The sequence below is a fragment of the Oncorhynchus gorbuscha genome, linkage group LG23 (assembly GCF_021184085.1).
Source record: "Oncorhynchus gorbuscha isolate QuinsamMale2020 ecotype Even-year linkage group LG23, OgorEven_v1.0, whole genome shotgun sequence".
NCBI lineage: Eukaryota > Metazoa > Chordata > Actinopteri > Salmoniformes > Salmonidae > Oncorhynchus > Oncorhynchus gorbuscha.
In genome coordinates this window covers 27,626,279-27,650,097 of record NC_060195.1, presented here as the reverse complement: position 1 = coordinate 27,650,097, position 23,819 = coordinate 27,626,279, and the positions used below count along the sequence as shown (strand labels likewise).

At 46.4% G+C, this 23,819-nt stretch overlaps 2 protein-coding genes across 11 annotated transcripts in view; one reads left to right on the top strand and one right to left on the bottom strand.

Moving 5' to 3' along the window:
* The window catches only part of LOC124010984 (collagen alpha-1(XXIII) chain-like), a 23,579-nt gene extending 982 nt beyond the window's left edge, over nt 1-22,597 (bottom strand). For 2 of the 8 annotated variants that reach the window (XM_046323855.1, XM_046323856.1), the window contains exons 1-12: nt 21,221-21,968; nt 17,633-17,713; nt 16,399-16,452; nt 16,202-16,276; nt 16,070-16,096; nt 15,923-15,982; nt 13,778-13,849; nt 13,640-13,666; nt 13,502-13,555; nt 1,814-1,900; nt 1,536-1,628; nt 1,157-1,195 (exon numbers count right to left, since the gene is read on the bottom strand). In XM_046323855.1, coding sequence (XP_046179811.1) covers nt 1,157-1,195; nt 1,536-1,628; nt 1,814-1,900; nt 13,502-13,555; nt 13,640-13,666; nt 13,778-13,849; nt 15,923-15,982; nt 16,070-16,096; nt 16,202-16,276; nt 16,399-16,452; nt 17,633-17,698 — 654 coding nt within the window. In that variant the 5' untranslated portion in view covers nt 17,699-17,713; nt 21,221-21,968. Of the gene's footprint in view, nt 1-1,156; nt 1,196-1,535; nt 1,629-1,813; nt 1,901-13,501; nt 13,556-13,639; nt 13,667-13,777; nt 13,850-15,922; nt 15,983-16,069; nt 16,097-16,201; nt 16,277-16,398; nt 16,453-17,632; nt 17,714-17,905; nt 19,018-21,220; nt 21,969-22,538 lie in introns of those variants that run through there. The other 6 variants (XM_046323858.1, XM_046323859.1, XM_046323854.1 and 3 more) reach the window with 5 other exon arrangements.
* The window catches only part of LOC124010977 (ras-GEF domain-containing family member 1C-like), a 290,823-nt gene that overhangs the window by 231,323 nt on the left and 35,681 nt on the right, over nt 1-23,819 (top strand). The window lies entirely within an intron of this gene.

Below are 23,819 nucleotides of genomic sequence, written 5' to 3'. Positions count from 1 at the left end.
CAAATGAATGTACTACATATTACTCAGGCAGGTATTAATGAATGTACTACATACTACTCAGGCAGGTATTAATGAATGTAGTACATATTACTCAGGCAGGTATTAATGAATGTACTACATATTACTCAGGCAGGTATTAATGAATGTAGTACATATTACTCAGGCAGCTATTAATGAATGTAGTACATATTACTCAGGCAGGTATTAATGAATGTAGTACATATTACTCAGGCAGGTATTAATGAATGTACTACATATTACTCAGGCAGGTATTAATGAATGTACTACATACTACTCAGGCATGTATTAATGAACATGCTACTTATTACTCAGGCAGGTATTAATGAATGTACTACATACTACTCAGGCAGGTATTAATGAATGTACTACATACTACTCAGGCAGGTATTAATGAATGTACTACATACTACTCAGGCAGGTATTAATGAATGTACTGCATATTACCCAGGCAGGTATTAATGAATGTACTACATACTACTCAGGCATGTATTAATGAACATGCTACTTATTACTCAGGCAGGTATTAATGAATGTACTACATACTACTCAGGCAGGTATTAATGAATGTACTACATACTACTCAGGCAGGTATTAATGAATGTACTACATACTACTCAGGCAGGTATTAATGAATGTACTGCATATTACCCAGGCAGGTATTAATGAATGTACTATATATTACTCAGGCAGGTATTAATGAATGTACTGCATATTACTCAGGCAGGTATTAATGAATGTACTACATACTACTCAGGCAGGTATTAATGAATGTACTACATACTACTCAGGCAGGTATTAATGAATGTACAACATACTACTCAGGCAGGTATTAATGAATGTACTACATACTACTCAGGCAGGTATTAATGAATGTACTACATACTACTCAGGCAGGTATTAATGAATGTACTACATACTACTCAGGCAGGTATTAATGAATGTACTACATACTACTCAGGCAGGTATTAATGAATGTACTACATACTACTCAGGCAGGTATTAATGAATGTACTACATACTACTCAGGCAGGTATTAATGAATGTACTACATACTACTCAGGCAGGTATTAATGAATGTACTACATACTACTCAGGCAGGTATTAAGCCACACTGGACATTCAAATCCCCACTCACCTTGTGCCAACATCCTGGTATGGGCAGTCCATCTTGCCCCTAGTGGTAACAGAACAAGGGAGGGGTGGTTAGTGGTGCAGTTTCATGTCATGTGGGGTGAAAACACCAAAGAACTTTACCATACCACATGCAGTCAGCACACTGACAACCACATCCAGACCACAACACAACTCTGCATCATTTTCATAATAAAACATGCTGATTTTAAGATTCCTGTGACAATCCAGCCTGCTGATGTTAGGAGATGACAGATTTCAGAGAGAAAACACACATGGAACAACAGGCTAAGGGAAACAGTGCATGGGATAGAGTGACGGAACAGGCAGACGCAAAAATGTGAAAAGAGGTCGAAAGGTGGGAACAGGGAAAGATACTGTACCAAAGGACAGGGGGGCTCAGGGCCAGAAGGAGGAAGAGGAGGAGGGGTGGACTGTACCCCTTCATCAGAAAGTCCTTTAGTCCCATTAGAACCCTGTCAGCAAGAGCCAACCCACTGTTACACATACTCTGAACATACATCCCTCCCACAGACAGACGAAAACATCCATTGGAAATCATAGAAATAGAGATGAAAAAAAACACAAAGTGGTTACATAGTTTATCCAGTCTGGCTCAAATGTCCATACGGTCATGGATGAAAGGTGAAGGTTGACATACCACAGGACAGGGCTGGTCCAGTCCAGGAGGACCCTGCTCCCCCTTCCCGCCCTTCAGACCTCTCTTCCCCATCGTCCCCCGGTCACCCTGCAGAGAGAGAGAAAGAGCGAGAGAGATAGACTCAGTGAGCATAGCCTTGCTATCGAGAGATGCCGCCGTAGGCAGACCTGGCTCTTAAAGAGAAGATGGGCTATGTGCACACTGCCCTCAAAATGAGGTGGAAACTGAGCTGCACTTCCTAACCTCCTGCCAAATGTATGACCATATTAGAGACACAAATTACACAGATCCACTCAGATTACACAGATTCACAAAGAATTTGAAAACAAACCCAATTTTGATAAACTCCCATATCTACTGGGTGAAATACCACAGTGTGACATCACATCAACAAGATTTGTGACCTGTTACTACAAGGGCAATTAGTGTAAATACAACCCATATTTATGTTGATTTAGTTTCCCTTTTGTACTTTAACTATTTGCACATAATGACATTTGAAATGTCTATTATTTTGGAACTTTTGTGAGTGTAATGTTTACTGTTAATTTTTATTGTTTATTATCTACTTGCTTTGGCAATGTTAACATATGCCCTTAAATTGCCCTTACATTGAATTAAGAGAGAGAGAGAGAGAGAGACAGGCAGGCAGGCAAGTCAGCTAGTAAGTCAGCTAGTAATTTAACTACATTTTGCAGTTGCATGTTGGTAGTTCAACTTAATAAACATCTTCTTAGTCTTTTCCGTAGTTAATTACTTGCACAAATCCTATAAACAGCCCCCTATACCCCATACTATACACCCCTCCTATAAAAACAGCCCCCTATTGTTATGCAGGTGAATGAGGACCCAAAAGCGACTTGGCGAAAACAGAGTCTTTAATCTAGTAAAGTAAATATTCAATACTCCTAGACAATACGGAGCGGTAAATAAAACATAAAGAACAATTCCACTCGTAATGACGAGAACAGACTGGAGACTCGCTCATAAACTGCTGGTTGCCTCGGGAAGGCACTTGACCGTAGCAGACTCAGACACCTGCTCACCACGCAGCATCTGAGGGAAACACGACACGACAGGGCGATACAAAGACACAGCACGGTGAACAATATACAAGGATCCGACAGGGCAGAAACGGAAAACAAGGGGAGAAATAGGGACTCTAATCAGGGGAAAAGATAGGGAACAGGTGTGGGAAGACTAAATGATTGATTAGGGGAATAGGAACAGCTGGGAGCAGGAACGGAACGATAGGGAGAAGAGAGAGAGAGAGGGAGAGAGAAAAAAGGGGAACGAACCTAAAAAGACCAGCAGGGGGAAAACGAACAGAAGGAAAAGCAAAATGACAAGACAATATAAGACAAAACATGACAGTACCCCCCCACTCACCGAGCGCCTCCTGGCGCACTCGAGGAGGAATCCTGGCGGCAACGGAGGAAATCATCAATCAGTGAACGGTCCAGCACGTCCCGAGACGGAACCCAACTCCTCTCCTCAGGACCGTAACCCTCCCAATCCACTAAGTATTGGTGACCCCGTCCCCGAGAACGCATGTCCATGATCCTACGTACCTTGTAAATAGGTGCGCTCTCGACAAGGACGGGGAGGGGGAGGGAAGACGAACGGGGTGCGAAGAAAGGGCTTGACACAGGAGACATGGAAGACAGGATGGACGCGACGAAGATGTCGCGGAAGAAGCAGTCGCACAGCGACAGGATTGACAACCTGGGAGACACGGAACGGACCAATGAACCGCGGAGTCAACTTACGAGAAGCTGTCGTAAGAGGAAGGTTGCGAGTGGAAAGCCACACTCTCTGGCCGCAACAATACCTAGGACTCTTAATCCTACGTTTATTGGCGGCTCTCACAGTCTGTGCCCTGTAACGGCAAAGTGCAGACCTCACCCTCCTCCAGGTGCGCTCACAACGTTGGACAAACGCTTGAGCGGAGGGAACGCTGGACTCGGCAAGCTGGGATGAGAACAGAGGAGGCTGGTAACCCAGACTACTCTGAAACGGAGATAACCCGGTAGCAGACGAAGGAAGCGAGTTGTGAGCGTATTCTGCCCAGGGGAGCTGTTCTGCCCAAGACGCAGGGTTTCTGAAAGAAAGGCTGCGTAGTATGCGACCAATCGTCTGATTGGCCCTCTCTGCTTGACCGTTAGACTGGGGATGAAACCCGGAAGAGAGACTGACGGACGCACCAATCAAACGACAGAACTCCCTCCAAAACTGTGACGTGAATTGCGGGCCTCTGTCTGAAACGGCGTCTAACGGGAGGCCATGAATTCTGAACACATTCTCGATGATGATTTGTGCCGTCTCCTTAGCGGAAGGAAGTTTAGCGAGGGGAATGAAATGTGCCGCCTTAGAGAACCTATCGACAACCGTAAGAATCACAGTCTTCCCGCAGACAAAGGCAGACCGGTAATGAAGTCTAGGGCGATGTGAGACCATGGTCGAGAAGGAATGGGGAGCGGTCTGAGACGACCGGCAGGAGGAGAGTTACCTGACTTAGTCTGCGCGCAGTACGAACAAGCAGCCACGAAACGGCGCGTGTCACGCTCCTGAGTCGGCCACCAAAAGCGCTGGCGAATAGAAGCAAGAGTGCCTCGAACACCGGGATGACCAGCTAACTTGGCAGAGTGAGCCCACTGAAGAACAGCCAGACGAGTGGAAACAGGAACGAAAAGAAGGTTACTAGGACAAGCACGCGGCAACGCAGTGTGCGTGAGTGCTTGCTTAACCTGTCTTTCAATTCCCCAGACTGTCAACCCAACAACACGCCCATAAGGAAGAATCCCCTCGGGATCAGTAGAAGCCACAGAAGAACTAAAAAGACGGGATAAGGCATCAGGCTTGGTGTTCTTGCTACCCGGACGGTAAGAAATCACAAACTCGAAACGAGCGAAAAACAACGCCCAACGAGCTTGACGAGCATTAAGTCGTTTGGCAGAACGGATGTACTCAAGGTTCTTATGGTCTGTCCAAACGACAAAAGGAACGGTCGCCCCCTCCAACCACTGTCGCCATTCGCCTAGGGCTAAGCGGATGGCGAGCAGTTCGCGGTTACCCACATCATAGTTGCGTTCAGATGGCGACAGGCGATGAGAAAAATAAGCGCAAGGATGAACCTTATCGTCAGACTGGAAGCGCTGGGATAGAATGGCTCCCACGCCTACCTCTGAAGCGTCAACCTCGACAATGAATTGTCTAGTGACGTCAGGAGTAACGAGGATATGAGCGGACGTAAAACGTTCTTTTAGAAGATCAAAAGCTCCCTGGGCGGAACCGGACCACTTAAAACACGTCTTGACAGAAGTAAGAGCTGTGAGAGGGGCAGCAACTTGACCAAAATTACGAATGAAACGCCGATAGAAATTAGCGAAACCTAGAAAGCGCTGCAACTCGACACGTGACCTTGGAACGGGCCAATCACTGACAGCTTGGACCTTAGCGGAATCCATCTGAATGCCTTCAGCGGAAATAACGGAACCGAGAAAAGTAACGGAGGAGACATGAAAAGAGCACTTCTCAGCCTTCACGTAGAGACAATTCTCTAAAAGGCGCTGGAGAACACGTCGAACGTGCTGAACAAGAATCTCGAGTGACGGTGAAAAAATCAGGATATCGTCAAGGTAGACAAAAACAAAGATGTTCAGCATGTCTCTCAGAACATCATTAACTAATGCCTGAAAAACAGCTGGCGCATTGGCGAGACCAAACGGCAGAACCCGGTACTCAAAATGCCCTAACGGAGTGTTAAACGCCGTTTTCCACTCGTCCCCCTCTCTGATGCGCACGAGATGGTAAGCGTTACGAAGGTCCAACTTAGTAAAGCACCTGGCTCCCTGCAGAATCTCGAAGGCTGATGACATAAGGGGAAGCGGATAACGATTCTTAACCGTTATGTCATTCAGCCCTCGATAATCCACGCAGGGGCGCAGAGTACCGTCCTTTTTCTTAACAAAAAAAAACCCCGCCCCGGCCGGAGAGGAAGAAGGCACTATGGTACCGGCGTCAAGAGACACAGACAAATAATCCTCGAGAGCCTTACGTTCGGGAGCCGACAGAGAGTATAGTCTACCCCGAGGAGGAGTGGTCCCCGGAAGGAGATCAATACTACAATCATACGACCGGTGAGGAGGAAGGGAGTTGGCTCGGGACCGACTGAAGACCGTGCGCAGATCATGATATTCCTCCGGCACTCCTGTCAAATCGCCAGGTTCCTCCTGAGAAGTGGGGACAGAAGAAATGGGAGGGATGGCAGACATTAAACACTTCACATGACAAGAAACGTTCCAGGATAGGATAGAATTACTAGAGCAATTAATAGAAGGATTATGACATACTAGCCAGGGATGACCCAAAACAACAGGTGTAAAAGGTGAACGAAAAATCAAAAAAGAAATAGTCTCACTGTGGTTACCAGATACTGTGAGGGTTAAAGGTAGTGTCTCAAATCTGATACTGGGAAGATGACTACCATCTAAGGCGAACATGGGCGTAGGCTTGTCTAACTGTCTGAAAGGAATGTCATGTTTCCGAGCCCATGCTTCGTCCATGAAACAACCCTCAGCCCCAGAGTCTATCAAGGCACTGCATGTAGCACCCGAACCGGTCCAGCGTAGATGGACCGACATAGTAGTACAGGATCTAGATGGAGAGACCTGAGTAGTAGCGATCACCAGTAGCCCTCCGCTTACTGATGAGCTCTGGCCTTTTACTGGACATGAATTGACAAAATGTCCATCAAATCCTCAATAGAGGCACAGGCGGTTGGTGATCCTCCGTTCCCTCTCCTTAGTTGAGATGCGAATACCTCCCAGCTGCATGGGCTCAGTCTCTGAGCCAGAGGAGGGAGATGGTTGCGATGCGGAGCAGGGAAACACCGTTGACGCGAGCTCTCTTCCACGAGCTTGGTGACGAAGATCTACCCGTCGTTCTATGCGGATGGCGAGAGCAATCAAAGAGTCCACACTGGAAGGAACCTCCCGGGAGAGAATCTCATCTTTAACCACTGCGTGGAGTCCCTCCAGAAAACGAGCGAGCAGCGCCGGCTCGTTCCAGTCACTAGAGGCAGCAAGAGTGCGAAACTCTATAGAGTAATCCGTTATGGATCGATCACCTTGGCATAGGGAAGCCAGGGCCCTAGAAGCCTCCCTACCAAAAACTGAACGGTCAAAAACCCGAATCATCTCCTCTTTAAAGTTCTGGTAATTGTTAGAGCAATCAGCCCTTGCCTCCCAGATAGCTGTGCCCCACTCTCGAGCCCGGCCAGTAAGGAGTGAAATGACGTAAGCAACCCGAGCTCTCTCTAGAGTATGTGTTGGGTTGGAGAGAGAACACAATATCACACTGGGTGAGAAAGGAGCGGCACTCCGTGGGCTGCCCGGAGTAGCAAGGTGGGTTATTAACCCTAGGTTCCGGAGGCTCGGCAGACCAGGAAGTAACAGGTGGCACGAGACGAAGACTCTGGAACTGTCCAGAGAGGTCGGAAACCTGAGCGGCCAGGTTCTCCACGGCATGGCGAGCAGCAGACAATTCCTGCTCGTGTCTGCCGAGCATGGCTCCTTGGATCTCGACGGCAGTGTTACGAGCGTCTGTAGTCGCTGGGTCCATTCCTTGGTCGGATCCTTCTGTTATGCAGGTGAATGAGGACCCAAAAGCGACTTGGCGAAAACAGAGTCTTTAATCCAGTAAAGTAAATATTCAATACTCCTAGACAATACGGAGCGGTAAATAAAACATAAAGAACAATTCCACTCGTAATGACGAGAACAGACTGGAGACTCGCTCATAAACTGCTGGTTGCCTCGGGAAGGCACTTGACCGTAGCAGACTCAGACACCTGCTCACCACGCAGCATCTGAGGGAAACACGACACGACAGGGCGATACAAAGACACAGCACAGTGAACAATATACAAGGATCCGACAGGGCAGAAACGGAAAACAAGGGGAGAAATAGGGACTCTAATCAGGGGAAAAGATAGGGAACAGGTGTGGGAAGACTAAATGATTGATTAGGGGAATAGGAACAGCTGGGAGCAGGAACGGAACGATAGGGAGAAGAGAGAGAGAGGGAGAGAGAAAAAAGGGGAACCAACCTAAAAAGACCAGCAGGGGGAAAACGAACAGAAGGAAAAGCAAAATGACAAGACAATATAAGACAAAACATGACACCTATACCCCATAATATACACCCCTCCTATAAAAACAGGCCCTATACCCCACACTATACACCTCCTATAAACAGCCCCCTATACCCCATACTATACACCCCTCCTATAAAAACAGCCCCCTATACCCCATACTATACACCCCTCCTATAAAAACAGCCCCCTATACCCCATACTATACACCCCTCCTATAAAAACAGCCCCCTATACCCCATACTATACACCTCCTATAAACAGCCCCCTATACCCCAGACTATACACCCCTCCTATATAAACAGCCCCTATACACCTCCTATAAACAGCCCACTATACCCCATACTATACACCCCTCCTATAAAATGCCCCCTATACCCCATACTATACACCCCTCCTATAAACAGCCCCCTATACCCCATACTATACACCCCTCCTATAAAAACAGCCCCCTATACCCCATACTATACACCCCTCCTATAAAAACAGCCCCCTATACCCCATACTATACACCCCTCCTATAAAAACAGCCCCTATACCCCATACTATACACCTCCTATAAACAGCCCCCTATACCCCAGACTATACACCCCTCCTATATAAACAGCCCCCTATACACCTCCTATAAACAGCCCCCTATACCCCATACTATACACCCCTCCTATAAAATGCCCCCTATACCCCATACTATACACCCCTCATATAAACAGCCTCCTATACCCCATACTATACACCCCTCCTATAAAAACAGCCCCCTATACCCCATACTATACACCCCTCCTATAAAAACAGCCCCCTATACCCCATACTATACACCCCTCCTATAAAAACAGCCCCCTATACCCCATACTATACACCTCCTATAAACAGCCCCCTATACCCCAGACTATACACCCCTCCTATATAAACAGCCCCCTATACACCTCCTATAAACAGCCCCCTATACCCCATACTATACACCCCTCCTATAAAATGCCCCCTATACCCCATACTATACATCCCTCCTATAAAAACAGACCCTATACCCCATACTATACACCTCCTATAAACAGCCCCCTATACTATACACCCCTCCTATAAACATCTCCCTATACCCCAGACTATACACATCTCCTATAAAAACAGACCCTTATACCCCAGACTATACACCCCTCCTATAAAAACAGCCCCCTATACCCCAGACTATACACCTCCTATAAAAACAGCCCCCTATACCCCATACTATACACCCCTCCTATAAAAACAGCCCCCTATACCCCATACTATACACCTCCTATAAACAGCGCCCTATACCCCATACTATACACACACCTCCTACAAACAGCCCCCTATACCCCATACTATACACTACTCCTATAAAAACAGCCCCTATACCCCATACTATACACCCCTCCTATAAACAGCCCCCTATACCCCATACTATACACCTCCTATAAAAACAGACCCCTATACCCCATATTATACAACCCTGTCATGATGTTGGCCTGTGGGGTAGGATTATGACAGTCATAAATACCTCTTCCCCCCTTTTTCCTCGCTCTACCCTACTGAGGTTACATTTGCAAAACCCTTGGTTAACATAGAGATTCTGGGAACATCAGTATGTGGGGGAAATTAACTATATTCTGGTAATGCGACCAATTGAACATATGCGGTGGTACTTAATGAATATGATGTCAGTTCGGTTGTCATCTGAGACATTGTCATCAATGATAAGATGACATCAACACTACAGTGGAAAGTCTACACATCAGAGTTATCGGATTCACATGGAATTGTTGTTCAATTTAAATGTTTGAAGATTAAATTATTCGTGATGGGATGAAATGTGATTTTAGCTTCTAAAATGTGGGATTTGGGTTTTCATAAGACAGGGCTCTGGTCAATCAGTGGCCCGCCCCTGTGAAGTGACATGGGCTATAAAACTTTTCAAACACGCCCTCCTCTCCCTTCCTATATAAGCCCTTGACGACAATGTAACTATCTGTTCCGCGGACTTGAGGACGACGGTCCTATGTCAGAATGGTTCAGATAATAACTACCGAATGAAGCCAACATCAGCGTGAGATTTGGTTGCGAATGGTATGAACTTTGAACTCTTATTCACTACAGAAATAATACCTCCTAGCCTTTGAGTTAGAAACAGCAGATGCAAACGAGGGTTAGGTATCCCGTCTATCACCCAATGACGTTACTACACCGTATCCAATTGACAACCAGAGACATTCTTCAAAGGACTCGGTTGCGAAACATGGCCTTCCATCTACTACGATCCTACCGAAGCACAGCTCAGAGTAAATATTTATTGCATTTTCCTTTTCCAAATGGGCGGTAATTTAGAATGCATAAGATACTGTATTTACGATAGCACAGCTTCTTCCCTTTGTTCCTCAGTCTTCCCGCTCTTTCACTCAAACCCAGCCCCTTTTCTTTTATGTAACCAGCAGTCATATCTGTTCCGCCCGCTAGGGACGTTTTCCTTTATGACGTAATTTGTAATTAAGTTATGATTTAATTATGTGTATGTGTAATTCTGTGTGATTAGTTAGGTATTTAGTAAATAAATGATTAAACCCAATTTTGTATTGCTGGTTCAACTTGTTAGCCAGGGTTCGTGCAGATAACCAAGAGTTTACAACTTTCAGATGAGACTGAATTAAGATGCCGATTAATATTGACTGCTATTGATGACGATGATGAGACAGCCTACAGGAAGGAGGTCAGAGACCTGGCATGGTGGTTCTTGGACAACAACCTCTCCCTCAAAGTCAGCAAGACAAAGGAGCTGATCATGGACTACAGGAAATGGAGGGCCGAACACGGCCCCATTCACATCAATGGAGCCAAAGTGGAGCAGGTCGAGAGCTTCAAGTTCCTTAGTGTCCACATCACTAAGGACCTATCATGGTCCACACACATCGACACAGTCGTGAAGGGGGCACGACAATGCCTCTTCCCTCTCAGGAGGCTGAAAATATTTGATATGGACCCTCAGATCCTCAAAAAGTTATACATCTGCATTATTGAGAGCATCTTGATTGACTGCATCACCGCTTGGTATGGCAACTGCTTGGCATCCGACCTGCAAGGCGGTACAAATCCAGGACCTCTATACCAGACAGTGTCAGAGAAAAGTCCTAAAAATTACATTTACATTTAAGTCATTTAGCAGACGCTCTTATCCAGAGCGACTTACAAATTGGTGCATTCACCTTATGACATCGAGTGGAACAGTCACTTTACAATAGTGCATCTAAATCTTTAAGGGGGGGGGTGAGAGGGATTACTTATCCTATCCTAGGTATTCCTTAAAGAGGTGGGGTTTCAGGTGTCTCCGGAAGGTGGTGATTGACTCCGCTGTCCTGGCGTCGTGAGGGAGTTTGTTCCACCATTGGGGGGCCAGAGCAGCGAACAGTTTTGACTGGGCTGAGCGGGAGCTGTACTCCCTCAGTGGTAGGGAGGCGAGCAGGCCAGAGGTGGATGAACGCAGTGCCCTTGTTTGGGTGTAGGGCCTGATCAGAGCCTGGAGGTACTGAGGTGCCGTTCCCCTCACAGCTCCGTAGGCAAGCACCATGGTCTTGTAGCGGATGCGAGCTTCAACTGGAAGCCAGTGGAGAGAACGGAGGAGCGGGGTGACGTGAGAGAACTTGGGAAGGTTGAACACCAGACGGGCTGCGGCGTTCTGGATGAGTTGAAGGGGTTTAATGGCACAGGCAGGGAGCCCAGCCAACAGCGAGTTGCAGTAATCCAGACGGGAGATGACAAGTGCCTGGATTAGGACCTGCGTGGGTGACTCCAGCCACCCAAGTCATAGACTGTTCTCTCTGCTACCGCACTGCAAGCGGTCCCGGTGCGCCCAGTCTGGAACCAAAAGGCTCCTAAACAGCTTCTACCCCCAAGTCATAGACTGTTCTCTCTGCTACCGCACTGCAAGCGGTCCCGGTGCGCCCAGTCTGGAACCAAAAGGCTCCTAAACAGCTTCTACCCCCAAGTCATAGACTGTTCTCTCTGCTACCGCACTGCAAGCGGTCCCGGTGCGCCCAGTCTGGAACCAAAAGGCTCCTAAACAGCTTCTACCCCCAAGTCATAGACTGTTCTCTCTGCTACCGCACTGCAAGCGGTCCCGGTGCGCCCAGTCTGGAACCAAAAGGCTCCTAAACAGCTTCTACCCCCAAGTCATAGACTGTTCTCTCTGCTACCGCACTGCAAGCGGTCCCGGTGCGCCCAGTCTGGAACCAAAATGCTCCTAAACAGCTTCTACCCCCAAGTCATAGACTGTTCTCTCTGCTACCGCACTGCAAGCGGTCCCGGTGCGCCCAGTCTGGAACCAAAAGGCTCCTAAACAGCTTCTACCCCCAAGTCAACAGCTAATCAAACGGCTGTTCGGACTATTTGCATTGACCCCCTTTTTTACACACTCACTGGATCCCACCTACACACACACAAAATACACTTCAACACACACACAAAATACACTTCAACACACACACACACACACACAAAATACACACACACACACACACACACACACACACACACACACACACACACACACACACACACACACACACACACACACACACACACACACACACACACACACACACACACACACACACACACACACAGTGACTCCACAAACACACACCCTCAAATATACACAATTTCACTCTTTACATATGCTACTGCTACTCTGTGTATTATTAATCCTGACTGCCTAGTCACTTTTACCCCAACCCACATGTACATACTGTATTACCTCAATTACCTCAACTACCTCGTACCCCTGCACATTGACTCAGTACTGGTACTCCTTGTATATAGCCTTTTATTTTTTTTATTGTGTTACCGTTTGCTTGAATTATTTTTGTTATTATTGTTTGCTAATAAAAAAAAGCCTTACTTTTAACTCTGCATTGTTGGAAAACAGCTCGTAAGTATGTCACGGTTAAAGTCTATACCTGTTGTAGTTGGCGCGAGTGACAAATACAATTGGATTGATGCTGTGTATTTTGGTGGCCAAATTCACATCCTAGTATATTAAGAACTACAGTTCCCTACAGCACCCTAGTAGTGTACTTATGGTCCTTGTGTGGTCATAGTAACCATTACTAATTAATCTCAGATCCTTACCCAATGTTTTATGGTATTAACATGCAGTGATGGAAAAAGTACACAATTGTCATACTTGAATGAAAGTAAAGTATATAAAATGACTAATGAGTACTTTTGGGTGTCAGGGAAAATGTTTGGAGTAAAAAGTGCATTATTTCTTTAGAAGTGAAGTAAAAGGAGTCAAAAATATAAATAGAAAAGTAAAGTACAAATACCTCCAAAAAACTACTTACATAGTACTTTAAATTATTTAAGTACTTTACACCCCTTCTAACACGTATTGGTTAACCCATCAACTTTAAACTGGCAAGACCTAAGTCAATGATGGCAGGTGACTATACAGGTACAGCAACATTGATTATTATGTGTAATCATAGCAGGACTCTGGGCTAGAGCAGAGAAGAAGATGCTCCTCTAACCTTGTCTCCTCTGTCTCCCCGGGATCCCTTCTCACCAATCAGGCCTGGGAAACCCTGTAGAGAGAGGAACAGGTTAGTGTGTGCTGCAGGGAGTTCCCTGTGTGGCAGGTCAAAGGTCAAAAACACTTTCATCCTTACATCCATTCCAGGCTCCCCGGACTTGCCCTGTTAACACACATTCATGAATGAATCAGTGCCAGCATGACTAAGACCATGAAATGCAATGACTGTAGGCCTGATATACTGAGGTTATCTGATGATAATGGCGTCACCCACCTTCTCTCCTTTTGTGCCTGGGAGACCCACCAATCCTGTGGGACCAGGGGGACCCTGAGGACCGTCCATACCCTGGAGAGGACAGACATACTGTATGTTGGACATCATCATACTGCTGGTCGTCTTCCTCCTAATCTCATACACACTACTGTTCAAAAGTTTGGGCTCACTTAGAAATGTCCTTGTTTTTGAAAGAAAAGCACATTTTTTGTCCATTAAAATAACATCAAATTGATCAGAAATACAGTGTAGACATTGTTAATGTTGCAAATGACTATTGTAGTTGGAAACAGCTGATTTGTTATGGAATATCTACATAGGTGTACAGAGGCCCATTATAAGCAACCATCACTCCTGTGTTCCAATGCCACGTTGTGTTAGCGAATCCAATTTTATCATTTTAGAAAGGCTAATAGATAATTATAAAACCCTTTTGCAATTATGTTAGCACAGCTGAAAACTGTTGTTCTGATTAAAGAAGCAATAAAGCTGGCCTTCTTTAGACTAGTTGAGTATCTGGAGCATCAGCATTTGTGGGTTCAATTACAGGCTCAAAATGGACAGAAACAAAGAACTTTCTTCTGAAACTCATCAGTCTATTCTTGTTCTGAGAAATGAAGGCTATTCCATGCGAGAAATTGCCAAGATCCGCAAAACACTAGTCTCAACGTCAACAGTGAAGAGGCCAATCGGGGATGCTAGCCTTCCAGGCAGAGTTCCTCTGTCCAGTGTCTGTGTTCTTTTGCCCATCTTAATATTTTCTTTTTATTGGCCAGTCTGAGATATGTATTTTTCTTTGCAACTCTGCCTAGAAGGCCAGCATCCCGGAGTCACCTCTTCACTGTTGATGTTGAGACTGGTGTTTTGCGGCTATTACTTACTGAAGAGCTCAGTGACTTTCAATGTGGCACTGTCATAGGATGCTACCTTTCCAACAAGTCAGTTTGTAAAATCTCTGCCCTGCTAGAGCTGCCCCGGTCAACTGTAAGTGCTGTTATTGTGAAATGGAAATGTCTAGGAGCCACACAAGCTCACAGAACATGGACCGCCGAGTGCTGAAGCGCGTAGCTTGTTAAAAAGCATCTGTCCTCACTACCGAGTTCCAAACTGCCTCTGGAAGCAACGTCAGCACAATAACCTTTTCGTTGGGACCTTCATTAAATGGGTTTCCATGGCCGAGCAGCCGCTCACAAGTCTAAGCTCACCATACTCATTGCCAAGCATCGGTTGGGGTGGTGTAAAGCTCTCCACCATTGAACTCTGGAGCAGTGGAAACGCGTTCCCTGGAGTGATGAATCACGCTTTACCGGCAGTCCGAAAGACAAATCTGGGTTTGGCGGGTGCCAGGAGAATGCTACCTGTCCGAATGCATCGCCCAACATCAGTGCCCGACCTCACTAATGCTGTTGTGGCTGAATGGAAGCAAGTCCCTGCAGCAATGTTCCAACATCTAGTGGAAATCCTTCCCAGAAGAGTGGAGGCTGTTATTTCAGCAAGGGGCGGCAGCGTAGCCTAGTGGTTAGAGTGTTGGACTAGTAACCAGAAGGTTGTGAGTTCAAACCCCCGAGCTGACAAGGTACAAATCTGTCGTTCTGCCCCTGAACAGGCAGTTAACCCACTGTTCCCAGGCCGTCATTGAAAATAAGAATATGTTCTTAACTGACTTGCCTGGTTAAATAAAGGTTAAAAAAAAGAATTTAAAAAAAAGAAAAAAAGGGGGGGACGAACTCCATATTAATGCCCATGACTTTGGAATGAGATTTTTGACGATCAGGTTTCTACATACTTTTGGTCATGTAGTGTAAATTATTATTATTATTGTTATTTAATTTTTGGGATATTATTTCTTTGTTAAAAAGATTAAAATAACCAGGAATTTAGCTGAAAATGAGTTTACTTTAGTCAATCTGTTTCCAAATATTCCCACTAATAAAAAAAGATCACTGTGAGAAAAAAGATCACACGGTGTCTCAATGTAATCAACATATGCAATGATAGTTATTTGCAAAACTCCCCTCTTTTTGGGCTAGTTGCGGTCAATTTGCAGTGTCCAAGTTATCATAATTATGTTCTGGCCCCTCGACCATCCGCTCCGATAAAAGCTGCCCGGTTCTGAATCTACCTCTGGTCTACAGTATCACTCACCCTCAGTCCAGCAGGTCCAACGTCTCCCTTTTCCCCTTTAGCTCTGTCTCCAGGCTCTCCCTGCATGGGAACACATGATTCTCACTCTACACTCCAGAGCAGCTTCAGAATACAGACATTACTGGATCTCTGGAGCTCTAATCTTACCTTAGGGCCAGACATTCCATGGTGACCCTGGAAGACACAGAGATCATATCAGGGCTATGTATCTGAAGGGATTCAGCCGCATCATGTATATTGGGGAACAGAGGGGTGAAGCTGTTATATTCTAACACTCACCATGTACCCTGGAGGTCCGGGGAGTCCTGGCGGGCCTGGGAGTCCTGGGGGGCCCGGCTGAGAAATCATCTGAACCTGAACAGAACACAATCAAGATGATCATATCAATGTCATCCCACTGTCTGTCTGAAGCAGTGTTAAAACCAATGCCCTGTGGGCCAACTTGTGCACAGTGACTTTCAGTGTGTTTCTCTCACCAGGTTATCTTCCAGCCTGGAGTCTCCCATCTCTCCCTTCTGTCCATTTATTCCCTGAGACACAGACAGACAGGGGGATTTAACATCTTCTTACAGCACTCAACAGGTCGTGCCACTCAACAGGTCGTGCCAATCAACAGGTCGTGCCACTCAACAGGTCGTGCCACTCAACAGGTCGTGCCACTCAACAGGTCGTGCCACTCAACAGGTCGTGCCAATCAACAGGTCGTGCCAATCAACAGGTCGTGCCAATCAACAGGTCGTGCCAATCAACAGGTCGTGCCACTCAACAGGTCGTGCCACTCAACAGGTCGTGCCACTCAACAGGTCGTGCCACTCAACTGTCTGTCTATCAGTATCAGTGTATGATTCTAGTCTCTCTATACTAACCACTGACCTAGAGAGACAGTGTATGACTAGTCTATCTATACTAACCACTGACCCAGAGAGACTCAGTGTTGGACTCTAGTCTATCTATTCTAACCACTGACCTAGAGAGACTCAGTGTATGACTAGTCTATCTATACTAACCACTGACCCAGAGGGACTCAGTGTATGACTCGTCTATCTATACTAACCACTGACCTAGAGAGACTCAGTGTATGACTAGTCTATCTATACTAACCACTGACCTAGAGAGACTCAGTGTTGGACTCTAGTATATCTATACTAACCACTGGCCTAGCGACTCAGTGTATGACTACTCTATCTATACTAACCACTGACCTAGAGACTCAGTGTATGACTAGTCTATCTATACTAACCACTGACCTAGAGAGACTCAGTGTTGACTAGTCTATCTATACTAACCACTGGCCTAGCGACTCAGTGTATGACTACTCTATCTATACTAACCACTGACCTAGAGACTCAGTGTATGACTACTCTATCTATACTAACCACTGACCTAGAGAGACTCAGTGTATGACTAGTCTATCTATACTAACCACTGGCCTAGAGACTCAGTGTATGACTACTCTATCTATACTAACCACTGACCTAGAGAGACTCAGTGTATGACTAGTCTATCTATACTAACCACTGACCTAGAGAGACTCAGTGTTGGACTCTAGTCTATCTATACTAACCACTGACCTAGAGAGACTCAGTTTATGACTCTAGTCTATCTATACTAACCACTGGCCCAGAGAGACTCAGTGTTGGACTCTAGTCTATCTATACTAACCACTGACCTAGAGACCCATCAGTGTATGACTAGTCTCTCTCTACTTACCCCTGGCCCAGAGAGACCCATCTCTCCTTTCTCTCCTTTCTCTCCGATTGACCCTGTCTCCCCCATATCTCCCTTTGGACCCTAACAGGAGAGGAGGGTAGAGTTCAAAGGTGAGGGGAGCTTTGATCAACTATGTTCATGATCATCCCAGATTTAAAAAAATGCATTAAATACAACATGTACTGAATGACTGTTCTGTTCAGCGAACATTGGAATAATATGCTGATTTGATGGGATATTCAAAATGACTGGACATTAGTGTGACTACCATACCTTCTCCCCATCCAGTCCAGATGGTCCAGGCAAGCCTAGCTCTCCCTGGAGTAGGGAGGAAAATAACTGAACTCATCCTCAAGAGTTTTCATTGACTTCCAGTGATTAAAACTACAATGCATAGCATTTTACTCCCCCTTTCCCTTCAGAACATCCTCAATTCATCAGGGCATGGACTCTACAAGGTGTCAAAAGCATTCCACAAGGATACTGGCCCATGTTGATCACAATGCTTCCCACGGTTGTGTCAAGTTGGCTGGATGTCCTTTGAGTGGTGGACCATTCTTGATACACACAGGAAACTGTTGAGTGTGAAAAACCCACCAGTGTTGCAATTCTTGACTCACACTGGCACGCGTGGCACCTACTACCATACCCCGTTCAAAGGCACTTAAATATTTTGTCTTGCCTATTCACCCTCTGAATGGCACACATACACAATCCTTCATTTACATTGATTGAAGTGGATTTAACAAGTGACATCAATAAGGGACCATAGCTTTCACCTAGTCAGTCTTTGTTATGGAAATAATGTTTTATATACTCAGTATATATTGATAGAATGTATTGTAGCAGGCTGTGGGGTTTCCACGTCACCAAGTTCAATAACAAAACATGCACCAGTAGCACAACTAGAATACAAATGGGAAGTGTATTAGGGATTTTTGTACACTGGGGAATAAGGGAGAATTCACCAATTACTTCACAGTCCACAAGCCGTTCTCCATTCCGTTCTCCAGGGGTAATCCTAAAACTCGGGTCCTCAGCCAATCCGGTTCGGTACACAAGGGGAGGTAATCCGACAGTCCAAGTCACTATCGGTAATCTCACAGATATTGTCCTCTCTTCTCCCACTCTTCATAACGCACGTTTCACTTTCTCTGCCTCTTTGTGCAGGCCGCTTTCTCTATTAGCCTCTCCTCGTTGGGGCAGGACGTCTATATAAGGCTTGGGGGTGGAGCTAGCGGGCTGCAAGATATCTCCCCTCAATAACCTCACCTCTCCCTGCCGTCTGCTACACCCCCCTCCTCAGTCCAGCTCCCTAGAGCGGACCAATTCCCTAGAGCATCCCTCCTGGAGAGGAATCTGCATTTCCATGGGCTGCACCTGATCTGTGGACGACAGAGAAAGCAAAGGGCTGTAAGGATAGGAACCAGCGGGTGACCCCGAGCGTTACTGTCCTTATACCGTGAAATCCAAACCAGTGGTGCATGGTCTGTCACAAGGGTTAAGTGCCGTCCCAATAAGTAATACTTCAGCGTTTCCAGCGCCGACTTGATCGCGAGACAGTCTTTCTCCACCGTTCAATATTTTTGTTCCCACAGCAACAGCTTCCGGGTAATGTACATGACCTGGTGTTCCTCACCTTCTTGCAGCTGTGATAGGTCGGCACCCACCCCTGTTTCGGACGCATGAGTCTGTACCACCAGTGCTTTGGAGAAGTTCAGGGTCACCAGCATGGGTCCAGAACACAGTGCTCCCTTTAGGTCCTGGAAGGCTTTTTCAGTCTCCTCGGTCCACGTCACCTGTGCGGGCAGACGGCTCCTGGTCAGATCTGTCAGTGGGCTGGCTAGGGAGGCAAAGTGGGGAATAAATCTCTGGTAGTAACTAGTCAACCCCACAAACATTTGTACCTGCTTCTTGGTGAGGGGGTGGGGCCAGTCCCGAATCACCTCCACCTTCTTCACCTGGGGTTTGACACATCCCTCTCCCGATCGTGTACCCCAGGTATTCAGCTTCCCACAGGCCAAGCCGACATTTCTTTAAGTTCGGTGTTAGCCCTACCTCCCGTAAGGCCCGCAATACCGCACTCACCTGGTTTAAATGTGTCTCCCACTCGCTCCCATGGATCACAATATCGTCAATGTATGCCGCCGCGTACTCCTGATGGGGTCAGAGAACCCGGTCCATCAACCTCTGGAAGGTGGCCGGGGCCTCGTGCAGCCCAAAGGGCAGATTCTTGTAATGGAACAGTCCATCCGGGGTGTCAAAAGCAGTTGTCTCCTGTGCCTCGGGAGTTCAGGGTACCTGCCCATAAACTTTCATCAGGTCGAGCATGCGTATTAATCGGGCGGTCCCTAGCCGTTTGATTAATTCATCAAGTCGGGGCATGGGATAGGCGATTTAATTGACCTTTCTAAAATCATTACAGAACGGAATGGTGCCGTCTGGTTTCGGCACAAACAGTATGGGGCTGCACCACTCACTATTCGATTATATCAGCTTCCAACATCGTTTTTACCTCGGTCCTGACAGCCTCTCTCCTTGCTTCCTGTAGACGGTAGGGTCTCAACTTCACCTTTTTCCCGGGTTTGGTGATGATGCTGTGCCAGATCGGTGTGTCCTGATTCACTGGAGAACAAATCCAGGTTTCTGCCGACCAAATCCCTCAGTTCCTGTTTCTGGGCTTGGCTCAGCAGCTCTCCCAACTCTCTGGCTTCCTACTCCCTTCTGGTTCCCTAGATTCCCAACGTCTCCAGACATACTGGTCCACAGTTGGCGGACCATCGGGAAATCCCTCCCGATAAGGACCAGCACAGGCAGGTTTGGGATGACTCCCACTGGTCCTGTGTGTTTTCCCTTTGTGGTCTGTAAGTGGAGGAGTGTGGTAGGGTAGTCCTTGGTCTCACCGTGTATGTGCATGATTGCCACGGTCTCCGCCAGGTTTGGGGACTGGGCGATGTCAGGTCGGATCACCATACTCCCAGAGTCCACAAGTGCCGTGGTGTCCTTTCCATTGGCTCTTACCGGGGTGACAGGGGAAGGACTACTCTCCATAGTCCAGAATGCCATCAGCAAGCCGCAGGGCCGCCCGTTGGCTACCTCACTGGTTGAGGCCGAAGGCATTGGGACATCGCTGCTTAAACCTTTCGAGGCGATGTGTCCCGGCTCGCCACAATCATAGCATTACCTGCTGTCCAAGAAGGGGCGTCATCTCACGGAGCTGGCTGTTGTTGTTCCTCCATCCTTGGCTGGTGTCAAGGCGTGGTCCTCCATCCTTTTTCGCTCCTTCGGGCGAGTGGAGGGTTCCTCCTTCCGTGCTTGTCCACTGTGCAGGATCTCCAAAGCTACCTGTTGTCCTTCCACCAGTTGATCTGTGCTCTGGAGGTTAGTTTGGCTGGCTAACTTTTTTAGCTTTGAACGGGAGAGAATGTATACATTTATCTATGACCACTTTCTCGATGGTCATGAGCTTCAGGGGCTCAGCAGTTAGCCAGCCTAATTAGATCATGCATTTGTGATCGGTGGGATGCTGTAAGATCATATGCCCAATCATGGAATCTTTATGCCCTACTAATCAGAGTGTAACCATACCGGTGCAGGATCTCCTTTTTCAGCACCTCGTAATGCATCGCCTGGTCAACTAGATAGGTCTTCTGTGGGGCCATTTATCCCTAGCCGCCGTCCTCTCGAAGGCATGCCTCAATGCCGTCAGCCTCTGTCAGCTTCAGTATAAACCTACTGGGTTTGGGACAAGAGACTGCTGCGCCTGCCACTATGCCAGCCTGGGCAGCTGTCAGCTGACTGAGTTCAGCTCGCAGGAGAGCGTTCTGCTGACGCTGTTCATCCAGCAGCTTCCAGTGCACAGCCTGCTGTGCTATGTTCGCCTCCACCATTGTGCTCTGTGTCTGTTTAGTTATTGAGCTTGGTTTGGGTTGCTCGCATTCTCCACCATATGTAGCAGGCGTGGGGTTTCCACATCACCAAGTTCAATAACAAAACATGCACCAGTAGCACAACTAGAATACAAATGGGGAGTTTATTAGGGATTTTGGTACACTGGGGAATAAGGGGGAATTCACCAATTACTTCACAGTCCACAAGCCGTTCTCGTTGTCCATTCTGTTCTCCAGGTGTAATCCTAAAACTCGGGTCCTCAGCCAATCCAGTTCGGTACACAAGGGGGGTAATCCGACAGTCCAAGTCACAATCGGTAATCTCATAGATCTTGTCCTCTCTTCTCCCACTCTTCATAACACAGGTTTTCTCTCCTTTCTCTGCCTCCTTGTGCAGGCTGCTTCCTCTTTTATCCCAAAGCACTCTCTAGCTTAATGTTTCACACACAGCCTTTCCTCATTGGGGCAGGAAGTCCAACAAAGGCTATCGGGTGGAGCCAGTGGGCTGCAAGTTATCTCCCCTCAATAACCACTCCCCTCACCTCTCCCTGCCGTCTGCCACAGTATATTCATAGAACGGATATTGATAGAATGGATATTGATAGAACGGATATTGATAGATTGGATATTGATAGAATGGATATTGATCAAATGGATATTGATAGAATGGATATTGATAGAACGGATATTGGTTTGAATGGATATTGATAGAACGGATATTGATAGAATGGATATTGATAGAATGGATATTTATAGAACGGATATTGATAGAACGGATATTGATAGATTGGATATTGATAGAATGGATATAGACAGATTGGAAATTGATAGAATGGATATTCATAGAATGTATATTGATAGAATGGATATTATTATATTCAAATGGATATTGATAGAACGGCTATTGATAGAATGGATATTGATAGAATGGATATTGATAGAATGGATTATTATAGATTATTATAGAAACTAATAGAAGAGATGGCATGTGTATAGTTAGATAAATAAGTCCTTACCTTTCCACCTGGGGACCCTGGTAATCCTGGTGGGCCCTAGAAAGGGACAGACAGAGAGAGAGAGAAAAATATAGAGAAAATATATATATATATATAGAGAGAAAGATATATGTATAGAGAGAGAGGTTACACGAAAGGTTACACGAAATACAAAGCATCAGTTCAATTAAATGTGTCACAGCGTTCAGCAAAAACAGTAACATTGTGGATTTCACAATATGACCCTGTCAGTAAACAAACAGATCATTATTTTCCTCTCCTCTCTCTTATTCTCCTCGCCGATGAGGACCATCTTCGTTATGGATGCTTTGACGCAAATATGGCCATATTCAGGCAGGGCATGCAGTTAGCAAAACACAATACCCTGGCATTGTATCACACAACATGGATGGTATAATTAACCCCGGGGTTAGGACTGTTGAACTCTCAGAGAAGGGCTTTGGAGGCTTGGGCAAACAATCGGGAATATATTAATCAACCAATCAAATTGACAAAAAAAGGATCCAAACATTTCAAAGGTCCCTGTATACAAGCACCTCCTTCTTCAAACAGCTAGGCCACGACAGATGAAACAGAGCAGTACCTATCCAATTGCTTTGCCCTAGTTTTTGTCAGGCCCTCAATCTGGAGGCCACGCACTGCAAGCCTGTGCAAGTGGCTGAGACTGCCAAATATCAGCACCACCAGCTAGCACCTACACCTGAGGCTGTCCATGCATGCCACGAGGGGTTGGTATTTAAGCAGCTTCTCGGCAAAGGCCTGCTCCATGTATCCGTCAAATGAGCCCCTCCCCCTGGCCTCCCCCTCAACAACAATATCTGGTATATTGGGCACACAGGAAAACACATCATCATCAACATCAAACCAGGTCATGCCTAGCATTGTACAAATCCTTGTAAGAACAGCAGCCTTTCCCAACATGGGCAATTGACTCCATTACATTTGACTCATGTAGAATACAAAATGGGTCATTGGTTTATAGGGTACCAGAGTGCTAGATTATATTTTATTGGTAGAACTTGCAGCCTCGACTTAATATTAAAGGTGAGAATATCCTTGTCAATGGCAGCATTTTGGCACATGGAATGGGAGAAAGAGTGGTCAGCACAGTCCAGAGCAATGAGTTTCCCCTGGAGCCTCAGGCTGGTCCAGTGTTGCTATAGCTGCATCCGTCTGATACCAAGGAGTGTTGTCCTGGATGTAGGATGTTCCAACGTGGGTGACAGAAGCCCCCACAACAACACCGCAATCTGGCACAACTACATCAGAGGCCGTCACTGG